The sequence below is a fragment of the Choristoneura fumiferana genome, chromosome 2 (genome assembly GCF_025370935.1).
Source record: "Choristoneura fumiferana chromosome 2, NRCan_CFum_1, whole genome shotgun sequence".
Classification (NCBI taxonomy): domain Eukaryota; kingdom Metazoa; phylum Arthropoda; class Insecta; order Lepidoptera; family Tortricidae; genus Choristoneura; species Choristoneura fumiferana.
The window spans coordinates 22,827,451-22,850,420 of NC_133473.1; the positions used below are offsets into that span (position 1 = coordinate 22,827,451).

Below are 22,970 nucleotides of genomic sequence, written 5' to 3' on the forward strand. Positions count from 1 at the left end.
ATATTGCACCCCATACCGTGATAGCTGATGTACTTTGAACCCATTGTATGGCTGATTATTTATCCACTGAAATGTCCCACAATGAAGCACCATTGTGCGTTGTGCTTTGTGTGTGATTGTGGCTGTTTTGCAATTGGAACATCATCAGAAAAAATAATTTCATCACCCTCATGCCAAGCTAGCAAGTCTCAGCATTTTTTCACTCTAGCTTTTTTCTGGGCAACTTCCAAGATCATGTTGATTGTCGGGCATTGACATGTATGTACCTTATGGCAAAATTAAATCATAATAATTTTTGTATAATTTTTTATTTAAAGATGTATAATTAAAATTAAATAAGTAATTCACTCAAAGCCGTGGTGGCCTAGTGGTTTGACCTATCGCCTCTCAAACAGAAGGTTGTGGGTTCAAACCCGGCTCTCACCTCTGAGTTTTTCGAAATTCATGTGCGGAATTACATTTGAAATTTACCACGAGCTTTGCGGTGAAGGAAAACATTGTGAGGAAACCTGCACTAACCTGCGAAGTAATTCAATGGTGCATGTGAAGTTCCCAATCCGCACTGGGCCCGCGTGGGAACTATGGCCAGGCCCTCTTGTTCTGAGAGGAGGCCTGTGCCCAGCAGTGGGACGTATATAAGCTGGGATGATGTAATTCACATTATTTTGTACAATTATAAGTTTACATACATAAAAAACTGAGTGCCATATTTGGAATACCCCTTCTAAAAGATCTGCCTGTGGCAGGGTTCCCCCTTTGGACCGCAAGTGAGATCCGCTGGGATAAGTACGCGCCAGCTCTGGGTCCCCAGAAGTTTCGACCAACCGGGACAACAGGATCTTTATAAAAAAACTTTTATTTTATTAAATTAAATTAATATTTTTTTTATTTAAATGCCCAATCATTCTCTGTGGAATTGAAGACCTAAAAGAATTAACCAAACTCTTGAAACAGCAGTCAACAAGGATCAATTTAAATATGAAATTGTTGGCAGAACGCAGCTTAGGACTAGAGGTCTGCAGATATAGAGGTCTCTAGTTAGAGAAAAAGGCCTGATAGGGCACACTTTTAACAGGAAAGACAATATGATGTTTCTGAATCGTAATAAAAAACTTACATCCATCTGCACGAGTAAACATTCTCAGAATCATTAAATCAGTTGTTTTGAGTTTTTATACAAAACATTAGGAATTCAATTATGAACACTTCTGTTCTTAATGTAAGTAAAATTACGACTCTATCGTTTTGTTAAAGGCAATAAATAATTATTTAATTCTTATTTTTGACTATTCAAAATATCCGTTTTATTAAAAAAATAAGCAACACCGCTGAATTCGAATTTAATTTCTGTCGGATATTCGAATAATATGAATATTTCAATATACATGCACTTGTGCCAATCAGTCACTTTCCAACCTTGCATAACAAATATTTCATGCCCCCCTAAGTTTCAACAAAAATAAGAAACAAATTTTTTGCGATTGAATGGCAATTCAGAACAGTTAATTTACCTATGCGTTAAACAAATAATTTTATTAGACACTACAAAGAATCACAATTATCAAAACAAATTACAAAAAAATACGCGTTAAATAGATATTTTTTTTCGGAAATTCTAATGTAGGTACCATCAGCCAAACAAATGGTCTATCAAATTTTAAACAAGTTCCTATCAAATGAATATGTCACTTAAGTCGAACTTTTAAGTTGACAGACATGTCTATTAGCATTATTGTTTTATGACATGCAAACGATTATCAACTTTAGGGTGGTAGACCACATATTGGCTGATGGTACCTATTATGCCCCCCTTCAATTTTCCGCCCCCTCGGCGTGCCCCCTTGGTTGGGATGTCATGACCTACACCAACCCACCCATATAAATGATGTAATACTAAAACAAATAACAACATAAAAAAATTACTTGTTTGGCAAGTTTACTACCAAAGTCATGACATGACATGAAAATAAAATTAGAAACTTGTATTGTGTTTGTGTACTGTGCGGGACACATTTAACTTTGTCCTTGTTGATGAGCAAATGCCTATTTTACCTAGCAATTTATTTTTAGCATATCAATGCTAATTTCCATTTGAACTGTGTAAATGACATCTTTGTTTATTTACTTATCTCTTGCCTTGAGATTTATTGAACACAAGTAGGAACTTACTTATAAATGATTCCACGAGTAAACTGCATTTCTTTGGATTCTCAGGAAATTAAAGAGTAAAGACCTAAGAGAAGGGGTTTGAGGATCAACAATATTTTGCACTCTGGCACTCTCATCCATAGCAATGTAAATTAATTGTGATGACACAAGGTAAATAAATAAAAAAAATATATAGTATTGCTTTACAAATTGCTTGCCATTGGTCCCACACTAGGCAAAGCCTGTCACGTGGCAAAGGTCTTGACAGTACCCAGTTTTAAATTGAAATAAAATGAATCACTATTGTGAAAAATATTGTAGAGTTAGGCGCAGTCTCAGCAGAGTGGCTGAAGGGGTCACAGTCAGAAGTTACCAAGATTCAGGGGAGGTCACAATTAGAAGGTTCAGTCTAAATATTATAGGAGATGGTGAAGAGGGTCTTGCCCCCATGATCCTCGCCCCCTCTTTCCGAATCGTTGCTGTTATAAGGCTGCGTTTCCACCAAAGATGTGCAAGGATGATGTGTTTTTTAACCAACTTAAAAGAAAAGGAGGTTATCAATTTGCTTGTATTTTTTTATGTTTGTTACTTCAGTACTCTGACGTTTATGACCCAATTTGAAAATATGTTTTTTCGTTTGTATAGGAATGCCTTCAATTAGTTCCCATAAACACCAAATCAGGATCTGATGATTGGATCCTAAGATTGTTTTTTTGGAATCTTTTTTTGGTGACTATATGGCTGTCCAGTGGTGGTGTAGGGGTATAGCACGTGGCACGGAATGTCGAGGACCTTGGGTTTGATTCCCAGCGCTGGTCTTATTTTTCTGGTTGTTCTATGCATCTATATTTTCAGTTTGTATTTTCGATAGAGATCCTAAGGAAATCGCAGGAACTCTTCAAATATCGTAGGGACACCTATGGTAATTTAGATATACCTAGTATATGTATTTGGTATGAAGTGAAACTGACGATGAAGACCACGACCAAACGGAGCTAGGTACTACTCAAGATTACGGGTTGAATTTCAATAACTTTAACACAGTTGCGAAGCAATTTATACTCGTCGTAAGTCGTAAGGTAGATATAGTGAAATGGAACGGGTGGTGAAGCACCAGGACTCTTCAATAATGAACGTCTCTGCATCGGAAAAAACAATCTTTCGTATAAGGTGCCGAGCAGTCGACCGAGTCGACATTAAACTATTGTACCTTAGATTATTTACACTAAAAAGCGTGAAAAAAAATTGAACCAACTACAAAAAACCAAGAAAATAATTTTCTACCAGTCTGAAGTCGGTGCCTCAGCACGAGCCAGCAACAGCGATTGAAGCCCAATATATACCTACTCCTGCTAGCTCGTGCTGAGGTACCGACTTCAGACTGGTAGAAAATTATTTTCATGGTTTTTTTAGTTGGTCAAATTTCTTGTTAAAAAGAATAGAATAGAATAGAGATAACTTTATTCATCCACAACACAGAATGGCATAACAAGATTTAAAAATATACATATATCATTAATTAAAGTTAAACATTTTTCATGAACCATTTAGAAACGCTTCATTCACACATCCTCGCACAGCACATCTCTGGTGGAAACAGCTGAGCGGGGCGAGGCGAGGTAAATGAAGCGATTCTATTGGTTAATGAAAAACACATTCCTCGCCACACGTCTTCGCACATCTCTGGTGGAAACGGAGCCTAAAGCTTTTGATGGTAGCCTATCACACGATAAACGCTTCATCATAAACCGGGTCTCCATCTCCACTGAGCAAGCCGCCAGCCGCCTCGAACGGCAGCCATTTTCGGTGCGATTTTGAGCCCTTTGCTGTGTCAAACAAAATCATGCGTGATGCTCTTGCCTGCTTACTTTAAAAAAAAACTTACATGGTTACTTTTACTAGTTAGTAGGGTAGAAGTACCGTTTGTGGCCAGTTATTGTTTAAATATACGTTTAAAATTATTTTATCAATAAAACATTACATAGGTACTTAATTGGTTTCAGTACCTATAAAGATATCGTTGGTACTAACTTCTTATATTATTAATTCAAATGTCAACTGTCCAAAAAGGTGCTAAGGTGGCCAAAAAAGGCACTTAACTACTAATTCTCATACGAATTTAGATTAATAACTTGTTTTCATAAACATTTTATTACAATTACACAAGCATATTTTGAACCCTGTGTTGCCGATCCGAGGCTCTGGTATTGAATCGCACAGTAAGAGCGGTCTATACTATAACGTAGTTGGGACCTTATACGTTGGGTTTCCGCGCGCCTTGGGATGGGGCACTAACCGCGAGCGGGGTCGTTGCGAAGCTGGCGCGCGGCGCGCGGCGGTGATCCCCGGCGACGGCGAGCCGCGGCCGCGGCTGACGCATCCCTCCGCGAAGCGTTATCTGCGCGGCGGCGCGAGCGCTCAGGTGCGCTGATAAGCCGTGATGTCACCGCGCCCGCGCCGCCGCAGCCGCAGCCGCCGCCGCCGCCAGTCGTGATCGGCGCGCACAAGTGAGCGTCGCTTTTTCGGTGCGGAGTGTAGTTGGTCGCGCTCGGCGTTCGGCGTCCCGTGACTGCCGCCGCCGCGGCATGAGCTCGGGCAGCGACGAGGGCAAGCCGGCGGCGCGCTGGCCCGCCGGCATCCTGCGGCGCAGCGGCGCGCGCGTGGCCCGCCGCATGCTGCACGTCAAGTACCGCAGCGTGTCGCCGCCGCCGCCGCCGCCCGCCGACCTGCCGACGGACCTGGACGACACCGTCTCCTGCTTCTGCAGGTAGTGCTGCCCGCGACACGAGCGTTATCGCCGCTCTACACCTGCGTGACGTCACGCTCCGGCACGTTTCGATATTTATGATAACCATTGTTTTGTTCTCCCGCCCCGCGGCCGCGGCGCACACCCGGCGACTACTTTACTTGCTTACACGCTACACACTACATTGACATGGCCATTGTTATCGCTCCGTGTCTTTTGTCTTTTGCGATTGCTACGGTACCTGTGTGTTCGTTAAATAATTTTTATGTTATTTTACGGCAATTTATTCAAATGTATTGCTTATTCGAATGTTTCAAGTCACAAAATATAGGATATAGACGCGCACGCTTCGACCTCCTTGACTGTAGCTTTAAGTTTAGTCAGAGTTGACATACATCTGCTGAAATCGACATTTGGAAACACTTCACATTTAATATTGAAAACTAAAGAGTTACCTGAGAAAAAATCAGCCTCCCGTTTTCAATCGGTGTTATAATAGGTTTTAAATATATTGTAGAGCTTGTTTGTTTTACTTACTTAGTTTCCTGTTGATGCGGCGCTGCACGGCGCTCGCGCACAGACTGAGTTGAAGGTCGTCGTTTCTTTCACTGTTGTTGAGTCGTTGGTCGTTTTGTTTTGTTATGCCTCTTTTTTAATCAAGCAATATTTTTCGATCTTCTAGTCTAGCTCTAGCATGTTTTAATATTGTTTATAAATTATTTTTTTTCGATTTAGTCAAACAACGACCGCGTTGATATTTTAGTTCCTACTTGACAGTTGATTTTACACTGAAGTGCTAAAAAGCCTTAGTGTGAATTATTACGTAATAAGTCGCGAAACCCACGTTTTGGCCATAATACGTAGCTATTGGTAGTTTTTTCATGCTGAATAATTATGAGGACATTTTGGTGCGAGTAATTGAATTGGCAGCTGAAGGTCGGCCGCCGCCGCCGCCGGCGCAGGTCGGTCCACTTGACTCCGCGCTGATTGCGGCGGCGGCCGCCTCCCGCCCGCCCTCCTGCCTGCGCCCCGCGCCCGAGCCACATCCCATGCCTCTCGTTGATGTTATGCCCGTATCTTTGACAGCACTCTAACCAAAGCCTCTTATCGGAGTCCAATTAGGTCACACGTCGTAATGAATGAAGTGCTTGTATTAAGATATCAGATACCACACGTAATATGCACTCTCCTGATATTCGTAGTCTCAACACGTTTCGAAATAAAATTTTCCTGGTGTGGTGACGGTGACCCGGTGCCCCGGTGGCTGGTGGCCGCGGACTGACTCATTCGCCGAGCTGTTCACCTCATGCTGGAAAAATCCACAAGAGTATTTCAGTGTAGCTCTACCTAGGTATCTACAGTACATCATGAATATCTTTGTATGTAAATATGTACATTCATATACGAGTAGGTAAGTTACTCATTTCCTAAACAAACACCTAGCCTCGACTTGAGGGCTGAAGAATATGTATTTGGAAAATGATTACCTAGTTACGCAACTCGGTTTACGCCAGAAAGTCAAATTACCGCTGGGTCCACCACCACCGTCCGCTACCGCCTGTCCGAATGGTTCTGCAGAAGGGAAAAGGTCAGAAATCGGCATGCAGTAGGCATGTACGTGCTAGTCGATAAGGCTGCGGTGTTTCCCGAATCCACTATCGCGTGCGGTGCGGTGCGGCCGGCGGATGTTATTACATATTATCAACTAGTCGTGCCAATAACCCACTTTGTTGCTATCCGCACTGCTGAACCACGCAATCACCACTGCAGCGGAAAAGCAAAGCTAGCAGCTGCAGATAGGTGGAATGGAGAGCGACCAAGTCATCGGCAAGGGCGACCGATGTCTTCAGTAAAATAATGAAATCTCTTTCATTATCTGTGGTCATCACGACGAAGATTGGCTTACCTGTCGGTATTTACTGACTTCATATTAGTGGGAGTTGGGTATAGTATTGGTATAGTGCAGTATTTGGGGTTCAAAGTCTTATACTACAATCCGTGAGCTCTTAGAAAAACCTTCGGGTTTCGGGGGAAATCGGAAGGATTCGTGTAGTAGAAAATGACAATTGTCTTTTTGATTTAGTAGCAATCCATCATATCACGCGAAGAGTGCACTCGTTGTGTTTTCATTGATTTATATAGAGCAGTTAAAACCACCACTTATTTATTTATTTACATACACAACAGTAACACACACAACATCACGCCTGTATTCCCAAATGGGGTAGGCAGAGCACACGAAACGTTACCGCTTCGGAGCCACTTTTAGCAATTTTAGGTTTTAAGTTTGACAAAAACGGTACAATAGTGACAGGTTGCTGCCTACGCGCTACGGTATACCTAAACCTATATCCTCAGTCGCCTCTTACGACATCCACGGAAGAAATAGAGAGGTGTAGTTCTAACTCCACACCACACGGGAGATTATTTTTTTATTATTTATTTAGTTTGTTATTATACGGAAATTGATTTCCACGGGGAGTCAACTTAAACAGAGTATTTCTGTAAATAGCCAATCACAGGAAATTGTTTATAATATATATAAATATTTTGTAAAGAAGCTGAAAGTTTCAAGAAAAGTGTTGATCGTAAATATTTTAATAAGGTTCAAGACCGAGTTATAGAAGCAACGAGGATTTCGAAAAGTACAAAAAATATATTAAACGAAAGCAGACCAAAAAAAATCATATGACATACCCAAGAGAAGTAGATACAGTATAAATATCACGGGACAATTCACACCAATTGACCTAGTCCCAAAGTAAGCTTAGCAAAGCTTGTGTTATGGGTACTAAGCAACGGATAAATATAATTATATAGATAGATACATACTTAAATAAATATTAAACACCCAAGACCCGAGAACAAACATTCGTATTTTTCATACAAATATCTGCCCCGACACGGGAATCGAACCCGGGACCTCAAGCTTCGTAGTCAGGTTCTCTAACCACTAGGCCGTCTGGTCCTCAGTATAACAACAGCAATTTTTTTTCTTAAAACACCGGAACCTTAATATGGCCGAATTTCAAAATACCTTAGTCTCATAATGCCTATACTTCAAAACACTGATGGCAAAACAACATACGAGTAGGTATGCTTAAAACAACCAAATGTCAAAATACCTAAATTTGTATTAGGTACCATCAGCCAAATAAGTGGTCTATCAATTTTTAAACAAGTTCCTATCAAATTATTATTAATGTCGCTGAAGTCGAACGTTCAAGTTGACAGACACGTCTATTGGCATTATTGTTTTATGACATGCAAAAGATTGTCAACTTTAGGGTGGCAGACCACATATTTGGCTGATGATACACTGAGATTGTCAATTTTCACATAAGATAAATCTTCTTTTTTCTGCCGCGACGGTAATCTTTTGGCATTTTGCAATTTAGGTGTTTTCGATTTGAGTTATTTTAATATTTTGTCATTTCGTTCATTTGGTGTTTGAAGGAATTGTGCATTTCAATGTGACGTTTTAGGTCAGTCATAATGAATTTCGTTCATTTTAAGAATGAGTCAATTTGACATTTAGGTATTATGAGCCCATAGTAATTGAAAATTAAGGGTATTAGTGGATAAGGTATTATGAAATTTTGTGGTTTTAAGCCCAAAGCCTTCGTAATGACTAGAAGATATTAGTTAATTTTGATAATAACAATAATGATATTTTATTTCGACCAGTATAGGATCATAGTAATTTTTAATGGGACGTAATGCTAGCGATTAGTTTTATTCATGTACCATCAGCCAAATATGTAGTCTACCACTACCACCCTAAAGTTGATAATCGTTTGCATGTCATACATAAAACAATAATGCCAATAGAGGTGTCTGTCAACTTAAATTGAAAGTTCGACTTTAGCGACGTATTCATTTGATACGAATTTGTTTAAAAATTGATAGACCATTTATTTGGCTGATGGTACAGTTGCATTTTTCCAAATTTTTAGTGCCATTAGCTCGGTAGGCAGGCATTGATGTTGTTATGCTGTAGGCAAGCAAGAGTACATCCGCTGGAGATATATTTTAAAGATCCGTATAATAGTTGTAAATTGTACCACAAATTAGCATTGCAATGCTTAACTACATAGATAGATAAGTTGATAATGTGAATGATGTCGTACGTATGATTGTTATCTGTGACGGCAGGTAATAATAAAATGAAAGAACATTGCCAAAGATTGGTCTGTTTGTTTGTTGCAGGTGAGTCGCATGCTCGCTCGCCACCGTACGTAAGTGCCCTCCGACCGCGCCCGCGGCGCTCTTTGCTCGCTTCTCGCCACCACTCGCCGTTACGGCTCCGCCTAACACCATTAAATCATTATCATCACCTTCTTCACATTCGTCTGAATCAGAATTAGTACCTACAGGGCTCTTGGCACGGGTTAGATTCGCAAGGACTATAGCTTGGATAACGACTATGAAAACAAAACGACTGTTTCATCAGATATTTATTGCAAAACGTCTCATTTGTTTCCGCATAACATGATCGGCTATTGCTTCCCATCAGGTGACCCGCATGCTCGTTTGCCACCTCTTACATAAAAAATATATCATATCACAATTATCACCTCATCCGCCAGAAGGGGCAGGGCTCACCACTCATACCGACCGAATGTATCAAGTTAGCCCTAATATTGTAGGTAACCTCGTGGCACCATTATTCTGAGTGATTTACCCGAATGCGACTCGTGCGTGTTCCCGATAAACATGTAGCGGGAATGTGAACCAGTCTAGCTTACCCTATTTAGGATACCTACGGTACCAGAAGTTTTCCGCAATGACGCACGATTTTGCATTCGGATGACTAATATTCTCGAACCACTAGCTTTCTCGAAATGTAACCATTGTTATTCTCCTCACGGCTCGTGAAATGGTATTTCTAAACGTTTTATGTACGTACGGTGCCGGTGCCGGTGCCTTTTTATTTCTATTGCGGTCACGCAGTCCCGCTCCCGCTGCAGAAGCTTAGCTATCGCGAGCCCATTCCATGGCCGACCTTATTTCCCCCGCCCGGCCGCGTCGAGTACCTCTAGCTGGACGCTCCTGGGGCAGCTTTCGGCTACTGTTTCGCTTTATGTGACTCGTGGCTTTGTATTGTAGCCTGTGTACCAAGGAACGTGTCTATCTGCTTGCTAAGATCTTTGACATAGTGGTATTGTGCGGCGCGTTGCGTGCGCGTGTGCATTATTCCAGTAATGGTACGTGCGACCGCGGCGGCACCGTTATTATGGGAACTTGCCGATCGTGCGCTGCTACCGTTGTGGCTTGTGTTGTGGGCAGACTTGGCGGACCTGACATTTTAAGAGTCGAGCTGCTCTGAGCTGAGCTTCGAATGGTCCTTATTATTTTGAGTCCCTTATTTTATTAGTTTGAGTAAATCGGCTCGTTAACCTTAAGCAGATTTAGATATGACACGGCGGTGACTAATACGTACGATAATAGCTACAGTGCGTATGTCATCGATGGTGTTGTGTGATCCTTCATTTCGTATAGCCTCTACTCTAAAACTAAATTACAATTGCTTATCGGAAATTTACAATGTCAAGAGGAACGCGCTATGCTATGGGTAAATCGACTAACACTAGTTTGTAAGACCAATCCTACTAACAAAAAATATTTGTGTTTGGTCTGAAATAGTTTTTTTTTTATAGTTAGGTAGAGACTTATAGGTTTGGTCTGAAATAGTTTTTTTTTTATAGTTAGGCTAGAGACTTGAGGTCTGTGATGTATATAACAATACTATTCTATTACCTCACCTGGGGCTTATTGTCTAACGCATTCGGTATCACAATCGGTTTCGTCACTTCCTTCTGTTACACAGTTTAGGATTAGATTAGAAAGAGATAGTGAATGCGATCGCGAGCCCCGCACATTAGACAATACGGCTTTTGGTGAACTATTATAATAATATACTGACCATAGATGAGTGTGTGTATACAGAATCCTATTCGCCGTATTAGGTACCTACTTTAGTAAAGTAGCTAAGCCAAAGCATTTAATTACTTTCAGAAGTAAAGTAGCAGCTCGGCATCCATAAACATAACATAATGCCACAGCACTTAGCGCACTAGAAACAAAGGTACGGACGTGCACGTAAGGGGAATTTCCTTGAAAAATTGCGGTAAACTCGTCAACTCTAAGGTTCGGGCTGGGTGGACCCAGCGAGTAGGAGCTTTTGTGTCGAATTGAGTCGTTTTTGAGGAAAATTAAGCAGATATCTAATTGGAATGGATAATAAATTGAGGAGAGGCTGATTAACTGCCAATTAACTCACTCTTTTAAATGAAATCCCTTCAATTTAACTACGACAAGTACGTTTACTTGTTTAGATAACAGTTTGTAGGCATGAAAGGCAGCGGGGGCAGCGGGAGGTGTGAAGTGAAGTCACCTCGCGCTGGGCCCGCGTCAGCATGCCGCCAGCGCGCCGCGCGGCGCCGGCTGCCGCCGCGACCGCGACCCGCGACGCTGCGCCCCGCGTCAGGCCACGACCCTCGCTCGTGCTCCGCTACGTACGCCCCACGCCACGCCACACTCAAACAAAACTTGCACAAGCAACATGATTCAATTAAACTGATGTGAAACATTGCCTTCGCTTCGGTTTTTTGTTTCCTTATAGGTATGATGATGCAATTGTAAGATTCATCTATTACGATTAGGTACAATTCGAATTGTAATTTGTAAAATTACGATTCCATAACATCTTGAAGCTATTGAAAAGCAAAATAGTAAGATACCATTTGCTTTATTGTAAAAGGTAAAGGGCCAAGGGGTTTCCACCGGCCTCGCTTCGCCGGGCCGAGCCACGAGCCACAGTTCATTATAAACCGTGCTATGAGCGTGCAGCCGCCTGCCTGCACGAATAGACGCTGCAGCGAGGCCTCGACCTACTGAAACACAGGACAAAAAGATAGTAACGCGTGGCTTTGCCTCGTCCCTACAAAAATAAGGCAAAACAAAGAATGTTCAAGGCACTGTACTCACTTGTTTGCAACTCTTGAGAACAATAGCTACTTATAAGTACAAAGAATAACGATTGTATTTACCCCGTGAGTCATGCCTCATGGTGCACTGCACATGCACAGTCGGGCGCGGGAACTTCTCGTCCGACTGCAACATGGCGGCGAACATGAGCCACGGCAGCGCAGTGCAGTAGCGCGGCAGCGGCAGTCTGCTCGTACATATGGAGCACGTGCACGTCAGGCAGACAGCGTCAAGCGGCGGAACACGCCGGCACGCGACTGCGACAAATTGACAAGAAAGCGCGCAACCTAGCGCCACAGACGCTGCAGCTGCAGTGAGCGTCACGCCATTTTATACCTAGGACAGTTGAAGTCTCCTGACAGAATAACATGAAACATGAACTAGTTATTTTATTATGATATGTAGATTACATACTGGTATTACCACCTTCATTGATATTATTATAAGTTACGGGTCGGTGTAGACGCACGTGACCAGAGCCAACCGACAAAACAATATACGTACATACGTGGTGACCTGTCGTTTCGCCGAGTTTCATTACGCAGATTTTCGTTTCGCAGACAACTATTGGCAGATTTTTCTTTTGGCTGAGCAACGTTTGGTATAATTTCGTTACACCTATTATTCGTTTCGCCGAGTAGTCGGCAGGAAGAATAGCGATAAGCAGATTTACGTTTAGTAGATTGTTTGTTTCATAATTGTTTCAGTAAACCGAGCAACTGTACGTCGAGACACAATAAGCAGAGTTATCATATGGCATTCACATTGTTAAGTAGATTTAATGTTCAGTCGATTTTTGTTTCGTAATCTGCGTAGATAAAATCGGCCAAACGACAAGTAGGATTTTACTGAGTTGACTATATAAATATACTAGCTTTTATCAAAATGAAGTTAGGTGCGACGACGAGCGTCAGCGAGGAGGAGTGTTAGGTAGAATTGCGACCAACAACGCACGAGCCGAGCGAGCGAAGCGAGCGTGCCGCGGCAGCGGCCGGCGAAGTGCCAGAACCGAACTGCTAGCATCACGACATTGTTTGTTTAGACTCCAATACAAAATAAATACAAATGATGGTCAAAAATACGTTTATTACTTGCGTTATATGTTTTAAACTTGTGAGGGTATATAAGAAATCATAAAGAATGCGCGGTCAGCACGGCGTGTAAAAACGCCAATAACGCCATAGTGTAATCCACACATATTCGCGGTATTGAATGCCATTCCCCATGCGAAACGAAAAGATGCGAAAAGTTGATATGCGCACTGAATAATAGTTCAACCGTTACAAAAGCGAAATGTTGTTCGACCAAATGTGCAAAATGTGTTATATGTGTTAATTAATAGGCTAAACGAATTTCTGTAAATAGTTGTTCGGCTTACTGACTCATATGCCAAGTAAATAGTCTGCTAAAGGTTGAGTTACGAAACGTTAGTCTGCGAAACAATACATCTGCGTACAAATTTATCGGCGTACCGTTACTCGGCGAAACGTTGTCTGCCAATCAATAATCTGCCTAAAAGTAGTCGGTGAATCATTAGGAAACTAACGTACACTGGCTATCAGCGAAATTTAGCAGCTTAATCATTTATTTGTTGCCCCCCCCCCCCCCGTCCCCCCTGCGGGCGCGGCCGTGACCCACTGCAGCAGCCGCGAGCGAGCGCCACCGCGCCGGAGCCTTCTCCGCCCACTCGCGCCCACACCACTAATAACGATCTACGAGAAATACCCACTACACCACCTCGGAAAGTCGGCAACTTTATGCGGTATAAAAAGGCAACTAACTCATTGTAATGTCTTACGTCGGTCGGACACGTATTACAAAAAGCGTAGCTGCCTGCAGGTTGCACAACCCGCTGGAGAGGCCGCTCAGCGTCAGCGCGCTGCGGCGAGCGAATCGCTCGGAGCGACAGAATGCTTAAAACTCGTTTTAGGATCAAGTTACTATAGCGTCTTTTGTTGACAAACATAAATCTTGTAAATGTCAGTGCTATGTAAATGTAGGTATTTAAAAGTTAACAGCGGCATTACCATATTTTAAGTATTTGGTGATCTTGACTGCTACGTACTATATGACGCTGACTGCACGGTGGCTCGTACCAAAAAACGACTTTGCTCTCTTGTTGCACAAATAACTATTTTCAACTAGATGTTGTCCGCGGCTTCGCCCCCCTTGTAAATTTTCTACATTTTCTTCCCTAAAAACCTTCTCCTGACAATAACAACCACAACTAAAAAATAATTAGCGAAATCGGTCCAGCCGTTTCCGAGTTTTGCGCTTAGCAACACCTTTTACGATTCATTTTTATTTATACAGATTTACAGTTTGCCGCATCCACTTTGGGAATAAATAACCTTCATAATGAAGGTAATCTCTCTAGTCTAGACTCTAGGGGGATCGCGAAGCGTGCCACGCAACGCAGGTGTATTTGTTAACCCGGTCAGGTCGAACTGGTCGAAGGCTCGCGACGGATCAGAACAGCGCGGGGAAGGCGAGTCGTGATGCCGATTGATTTCGCTAAAATTTTCCATCGATGTGGATGTCATCAATTAGCCGCAGTCGCAGCGCGGCGGCGGCGCTAATTGCTGCAAACGACTGCAAACCGCTCGCTGTAAAAAGCCGCGTCATCCTCTTCTCACACGTCTCTAATTACAGCACACATTGATAACACATTAGCGCACAGAGCTGGACGTCATGGCAACGTTTACTGCGGCCGCGGGTCTCGACTGTGTCGTATCGTATCGCGTTACCAGGCAGCAACGATGTTACTTGAGGAAGAATATAAAAACATTAACTGTTTTCCGCACTTCGTCCGTGTCCAGTGGGAACTTTGCGTTTTCCGGGATAGGTAAATAGAAGCATTATGTTAACCAGGGAAGGATATAGTTGCGGTTAAATGCGATTTTGCTCACTCATTTTTCATAGCAAAACCTGCCTGGTTAAGCTGCTGAGGTGAAAATAAGATTGGCACTGCGCGGTGGCGGGCGGCGTTGCGATTTATTGGCTTTCTTCAAAGCCGACCGAGGGCCGGAAGCACGGCTAGCCCCGCGCCGCGCCGCCGCTTCCTTCCGCCGCGGCCCGCGGCCCGCGGCCAGCCAGCTGGCGCCGGCGCCGGGCGCGCACTGCACTGATTGCCACTGAGCCGCTTCCCTGCTTACTCTTATCAGCTGACTCGCAAACGAAGAGAACAGTTCCATACCATCATACAATAGCCATTGTTAAGAACCAACAAGACGGGCGCTGAAAAAACACGTCTTGTATACAACCTTTATTTCGTTTTCAACTTAATTAAAATTTTTTTAGCTGTGGTTGCGGAGGTCATGTTCAAACATAACAATACTCTGTGGAGATTTCAATTGTCTTAGTATCAAAAGGCAGTTCTATTTCTGTTACACCGGGTGGAGAGCCAGCCCAGCGATGCCTTAGCAATATGATTCGGTCCGCAACCCGCAACCTTTGGGAACAGAACCCTAAAGTCATTATCGTTTTATAACATATCGACGAATCCGTTGACGCTGCAAATGAAACTTGTTTATAGTAAACTATGTTGTTTTTGGCACGCGCACGCGCCGGCCGCCGATTGAGCCGTGCTTCTTCTATAAATAATTGAAAAAATATCGAAGCAGTTTATTTTAGCGCTTGGCAAAATAGCTAGGTAGGTAGACAGACACTAACCTGATTCCCGGAAACGAAGTTTCCAAAGAGTGGAAGGACCATATTGGATTGGTGACCCTACGAGTATATTGTATCACCGTAATAGAGGTATCGGTGTTTGAGACTACTATTTTTTCGGCATATCAATCGACACAAGTCTTCATGAGTAATTGAAGTCCTCAAGTACCCAGCTCAGCTAGATGAATGAAAGTAACTCTGGAAAACCCAATTTTCAGAAGGCGTGTATTTTATTGTAAGCACTGTTAACTGTTTTGCAACTAAATTTGGTGTAGAGATAATTTTAGGATGTTATTATTAAAAGTAGAATTTTTACGGCGACCTTTCCAAATTGGTTAGGAATATATAGGCTACACTCTAGCTACACTACACTAGACTAACATGTACGGTCAGCATCAAAAGTAGCTTGTTAGGGTACTTTTTCACTCTGTCATATTAACACATTTTGTCAATCTTGTATGGCGCTAAGTACGTGGCTGTAAAACGACAAAGTACAAAAGTAACCAGCTACTTTTGATGCTGACTGTACCTACTTACGTAGTCCACAAGGTAATGGTTGTTGTAATCTGTTGTTTTGTGTTGTTACAGGTAAGTGCGTGGTGTGTGCGCGGGCAGGGCCATGCTGGACTGCCTCTGGTGAGTTCCCGTTCCCGTGCCTTCTGGTCCCATTCTCTCAGGCTCAGGTACTGACTGGCTAGTGTCGTTGCTCGCCTCAGACAGTTTGTCTTTGCAAACATACTTTTTTTGACAGCGTGACAGCTAGCTAATGTCAATTAAGAGTTAGAATGTTGGCGACCGTACCTATGTCGTTGACGGATATCACTTCAGGAGTGAAAAGGTTGTCAAATACGAATAGTACTCCGCAGTGGCATGCTGTAGGCTGTAGCCATAATATTTACAGTATGTTATTATGAATGTATCTAATTATGGCTTATTTATATTTCTTGTTACGTCGAATAATTAGATACAAGCCTAGGCCTACTTAAACCAGAAAGATTGGATTAGACTTTTTAAAGTTTAATTGAGCGTACCGTAACTCAGGTTTTTTCTGCGTTTAGAATTTCTCTTGTTGTTTTGAGTTTTGTTTTCTGGCATTCACGATTTGTCAATTACTCAAATTGTTAGGTACATTTCACGAACTTACAAAGCAAAGCTTAAGGGGATCCCATGCCCCAATGACCTTCGATCTGAATTCCTTCGTTTTCTAATGATTTTTGTAGCTTATTATATTAACAACAGCGGCTTTAAGCAATATAGTATCCCATATTTACTTCAAAGCTCATTGTCTTCGAGATATTTGGCATCAAAGTTAATTTTAGGCCAAAAAACTGGTTTTCTAGCCATAACTTTTGTGCTAATTAGTTTCAAATGAAAACCCTCGACCAGTTTTTACCCTTTAGGGGCATACATGTCCAAATGTCAGAACGTCCAGGTGTCACATTGTCCATGTTTTTTTTTTTTCAGACAATGTAAAAAAATCATACAAAATTAAGTATTCATTTCTTTCAAAATCCGGTAGACAAAAGTGGAGATAAAAGATTGGAGAACCGATAGCCGTTTGACTTATAATTCTATCTGTAGTGCAAAAGTAGGAGATACGATTCAAAACTTGTCAAAAATCGATGAAAACCTTGGGTAGCCCCTTAACTTAACTTCACGTTTGATTTGTGCAAGCGATCGGCAAATGGCCAGTGCTCGAGGCCATTTGTTCTGTGTGTGTGCACACAGAGCGAGATTCTACTTTTCATGTCACGTATACTCCACACGTATGCAATGTTGAACGTAAGGTATCATGCGGTGCGTATTTAATAACCAGAATTGAATTTGGCGCGCCTAGCTCTGCGACACCTGAAATGATTCAACACCAAGCTCCTTTCACGAAGCTTTTACGTCCTCTTCCCTGTGCTGTTAGTAAGTAACCAGCTCCACTGTCATCAGCACCTCTTCCTACGCACGTACAAGCATCGTAGATATTCAAATAAATTTACGTATAGTTTCGAGTCTAATTAGAACCATTCTCAATCATCTCAATCTGCGATAATATGTGACTGTTGCGCTGCGCAGCTTGCGTCAGACAGAGCCCACAATGAGTGGGCTCTTGGCAGTGCGTTGATTCCGGAAAGCGATCCCGCACCTTTGTGTCCTTGAGTGCATGCTCATGACAAGGCAGCAGAGACAATAAAGTGCTTTTTACAACATTGAAACTTCGAGATAATATAATCAATGAGAATGATAATAAGTACACGGGAAGTTGCCCGTAACTTCAGCGCTCTCATTGAACTTTAGAGCCCAGTTTAGACTTGCAAGAAAAATCATGCAAGTTGCATTAATATATTGCGGCGGTCGATTGACCACTTTAAAGTCGTTCGCTTTATGGAGTCTCAATGTAATCCAACTTGCACCATTTTTCTTGCTAGTGTAAACTGGGCTTAGCTCTCTCCCGTGCGTGATTATAAAGTAGCATGTTATTTTGGGATAGTGTCGCTTGCTATAATAATGTTTTAAAATCCAGTAACTCTAAAGGCCCCTTCATACAAACACTCAAACGAAGTCAACTACAAAAAGATCGATACGACTTTATTGACTTAACACTAAGGTCGTGTAGGTATAAGTACACACATTTTTGTAACATTGACTGTTCGGCATCTCTGTAGTTTACTGTACTTACGCAGACTCTTATTAAGACTATATAGGGAAATAAGTTCAGTTCCGTTCACGTTTAGTGCGGGGGGCAGGCAGGCGCAGGTACTTTACTCAATGACACCAAGTTTAAAGGTAGAGGTTCCAGTGTTCAACTCATCAGATTTAGCGATACGATCTGCTTTAACAATCGCCGAGGAGATGTTTTTTTATGGTAAGGTTAATGATTGGCGAGTTGTATTGTCCTGCGTCGCTGTTGTCGCTGCGAGTGGTTGGGTTGAGAAACGGCAGTCACGGTCTCACGGTCCGCCGCCGGCCGCCGCCGCTACACCGCGCCGCGCCGCGCGAGCCTGTTGCACGAATGCAGAGGAATTCATATGGCGCAACCCTAATTGCTGCCATCGTTCGTTGCATTGTGTTACCAAATCTCTAACGACTTCTCAGGCCCAGCCATTACCATATCACATCTAGAGAATTGCTACCTGCTATAAGCAATTTTAGGTCAAGCAATAAAATTAATCGCGTGTCGTCAAATTGAGATTGCTTTTCACGAGTTGTGTGGCGATCGCGATATGGTCTCGTGTTTTAAGTTAGTATTTGAATATGTACCATCAAGCCGGCTTACTTAAATTCCTGGAATAATATTGCGTAGGTAGGCTGTCTGTGACGTGTCGCCTCCCTCGCCCCCCCCCCCCCCTCTCGCCCGGCCCTCCCCCGCGCGTCAGCTGATCGCGGCGCGGCTCCGCGACCGCTCTACCTGATCGACTTCCTCATGGCCACCGTTGTTGTCGGACCACATTATCCATGTGTTTCAGTTCAGCCCCCGCCCCAATCTAAAAGAAACAACTTTGTGAAGAGGCAGGCGTCTGATGGTGACGGATGACATAATTTTCGTGACGAGAGATTACTATGTATTTTATTATATACTAGCTTTTGCCCGCGGCGTCGCTGGCGTGGAATTGTGTTATCGCGCGCTGTTCCCTCGGGAACTGTGCATTTTTCCGGGGTGAAAAGTACCTAGCCTATGTCACTTTCTGGCCCATAAACTATCTCTATGCCAAAAATCACGTCGATCCGTCGCTCCGTTGCGACGTGAAAGAAGGACAAACATACATAACACATTTTCGCATTTACATATAATAGATATTAGTATGGAAATACTAAATGAACAGTATAAAACAGTACAGTATAAAACGGCGGGGGAGCGGCTGCTCAGATGGCAGCCATGAAAAAACGCGAAATACTCGGCGCTCGCAAACTATTTGTTCGTCCCACTGGCGCGTGGCGGTGGAGACGACCGGTTGTTGGGGCTCCGAGGCAAATCTTTTTTTTGATGAAATGGGGCGCTGTCTTCGTGAGAGAGGTCTTGACCCCCGCTCTGGGTCGTTTCTGGTGCAAAGGTTCTATCGCGGTTCAACGCGGCAACGCGGCGAGTGTATTGACTATTGGGCACCTTTGCACCAGGTGCCAGGTATGATGCGGGGCGGTTTATTTGACTGATTATGTATTTGTCTGACCTTTATGTATTTGTTTTAATTTTAATAACTTGACATGTAAAATGTATGTAAGTAAATGATGAAACTAAAAACAATTCATATTAGGGATATAGATTTGTATTTAATGATTTCTGATTAGCCGAAAGAATTATGTAAATCCATCATCAATAAAAGCATGGCAATATGTATAAAACAAAAGCAGAATCAGAATCGTTTATTTGCATACTACAGTACAGTATTGATGGCGTTACAATCTTCTTGTCCATTGTATCCTGTCTGAGTCTGCCTCCTTGCGGGTGTGCAAATTATTAATACTTACATTAAACAAAAATCACATTAAGTAATTAGATTTATAATTATTCAGACTTTTTTGATGGCAGAATACATGTATATGCGTTACAGAAATAAATCAAATAAAATTCAGTGAATGCAGTTAAATATACTGAGTTTTATGTGCCCTGAGCTGATAGATTTTAGTCACTCATGGTGATTATAGGTCATGAATAAATAAATAATACTCTACATGCTTACAATTGTAAATACATTGCAAATAGGACGAATAGGTATTTACGACCTCGTGTATATACAACTTTAAAAAAAATGTAAAAATCGTGAGATAATGATCGGGGTAAAGTTCGCATAGGTATTATTTTGCTCGTTAGAATCTAGGGAGGCATACCTAGGTATACGTTACGACGATACCTAGTTTGCGATCTTACATGCAAGTTAAAAATGTTCGCTAGGTAGATACTAAATTATTTTCCTCTTTCTTTCCCGTCACAATTCTAAATAGGTATACGTATTTTTATTAAAATAAATGATTCCGTTTCGAAAATAGCAGTGCAGTTCAAACTCCGTGAAAAAGTAGTATGTAGTGAGTCGAATGAATGTAATAAAGTTCTGGAATCAATAGGACGTTTGTTCAAAGTCACATCTGACGATGCAGATGGAAGTGGGGCGACGCGGGGGTGGCGCGGCGGCGGTGCGGTAGCGGCAGTCCCGCGCAGGCCGCGGCGCGATTCACACGTGCTGCCATGCTTCGCGGAGAAGAAGCGATATCAGCTGTTGTCGTGATCTATCTCGCGCGCGCGATCTCTCTCCCGCCCGGCTAGTAGTGGTGGTGTCGAGTGCAGTGGTGGTGGTGGTGTTGCGTGCGGGTGCATGTGAGGGCATGCTGCGCGCGCGCGGGCGCGGGCGCGGGAGCGGGCGCGGGCGGCGCGCTGCTGCCGCCGCACGCGCGCGCCTCGCTGTTCGACTCCTGCCACCGCAAGATCAGGCTGATCGGCGGCGGGCCCGTCGCCTTCCTCGGAGGACTCGTCGCGTGAGTACCCGGCGCCCGACCGGTCGCACGCACTCCACCGGCTCGACTCGAGCGAGTGACACTTCGTGCAGACTCGTTCCAGAATATCGAGCTGCTTTTAACTGGCTCCAATTTTACAAGTCTAATAATAGTACTATTAGTGTTTTATCTCTTAAATAGTTATACTTAGGACGAAATTGTATGATAACAAAACTATGGATTCTTTGTTCTTTGTGATCTGAAATAAACGACTTTTTTTTTATTTAGGTAAATTGAACGAGAAAATGAATCAAAACACTAATACCTATTATTAGACTCGTGTTTCAAGAAATGGTACTAGGTGGTCTTCACGGCTATTGCACCTTCAGCTCGAACGCGTCACCAAAACGCCATGGTAAAGAATTCAAGAAATAGGTGTTGTACATACTTACTTACCTACGCAGGATAGTATCTGTTTTCAAAGATTAGTGTCGCTTGATGAGTACTGTTGTAAAGTCTTTCCATGGGTATTTTAATGAGCTGCGGCTGGCTTGCTTACGAGCGGACACGGGACGGGACAGCGCATGACCAGCGCACGGTTTGTCTATTCTGTGTGTGCAATCGGCTGGGCATGCTCCATGCAGCACGTACTGAGATCAAAGCAAGTGCGACAAAATCAACTGCCCTAGTGGCAGAAAAATGTAGCCAAGACGGTTCTTGCAGTCAGCATGAGGGTCGTGCGTGTGTGATATGGAACGAAAACAGTACCTACCGTCCTTCCCATAAGGACACACGGGGCCATGTCGTGGGCCCGTGGGTGACCTCAGAAAGGCCCCTAAAGCCCGATATATGTATTAACTTACATAAAAATAATGAATTTTCATTGTCAATGATATTTACTGTATTGCGTTCCATCGGGATCGGGACACCATATTCGTTGTGCCAAAGGACCCCGGCATGCCCTAAGAAGGCTCTGATCAGAAGTAAAAGAGTGACCATACCATGAAAGACGGACTAATCCGGTTGTCTTTTGTTTGATCCGCTCTATTCCCGGAGCGTTTGATCGCGCGCCAGGCGCTGCGCCGGCGCACCCGCGCGACTCGCGATGATGACGCCATTGATGATACCTACGGAGCGATCAATAACAGGAAGTTGAGGAATAAAGCTATGTATAGGTAATCAATCATTAACGGCCGGGTCGGGTTACTTTCCTGTGCGGGAACTTAAAACGACCGTCTGGCTCCATACTCGAGCGAAGTCCCGGTTGATAAGCACCTGGCCTTAAAAGAATTATAAAATGAGGAATATGGGCTGAGGAACAGAACGCGTGCAGCACAGCGCCCGCCGCAGCCGGTGCCAGTACGATTTTGGTCTTTATTTATCCCTTTGAGGTTCGGAACGAATGATCTGAAGCCTTCGGTACGACAAGTAGGTCAGTCAATAATAATAATAACAGCAACGATATTAATACCACTAACGGAACGATGTCTATGTTTTAATAGCCATGATTGATTTGGTGATTTACATTAATCAATAGCGAACTTTAAAGCACTCTATTTCTGTTGGTAATAGGTAGAATAGAATCGTTGCATCCAAAGCCATTAAGGAACTACCTACGAATAAATAATCTGCCCGTTGCTATACGAGTAAAGAAGGGGCTGTTTCACCATCCATTGATTAGTGTTAACTGACGGTTAAATGTGATGCCGTCTCTATTTGTTTTGTTCGAATAGACGGAGACGACATCACATTTTACCGTCAGTTAACACTAATCAATGGATGGTGAAACAGCCCCTAAGAATAACAAGTTTATTCATACGTTACATTATGGTCTATTTGTGAAACCTAGATACTAAACTGACAGTCTGAAATGTCAAATGTAAAAATAATGTTGCCAAGATAAAACAAACAGTGCTGCTGTATGATTTCGGTTTCCGATATCCGTCACCGTCACCGTTTTTCAAGCAGCGGTTTGGTCGCACCTTTAGTGCCAATGTAAAAA

At 42.9% G+C, this 22,970-nt stretch overlaps 1 protein-coding gene across 1 annotated transcript in view; it reads left to right on the forward strand.

The window, feature by feature from the left end:
• Positions 1-4,620: 4,620 nt before the first annotated feature.
• The window catches only part of Mob2 (MOB kinase activator 2), a 43,288-nt gene continuing 24,938 nt past the window's right edge, over positions 4,621-22,970 (forward strand). Inside the window, 1 exon segment of the mRNA XM_074111208.1 lies at positions 4,621-4,915. Coding sequence (XP_073967309.1) covers positions 4,734-4,915 — 182 coding nt within the window. The 5' untranslated portion in view covers positions 4,621-4,733.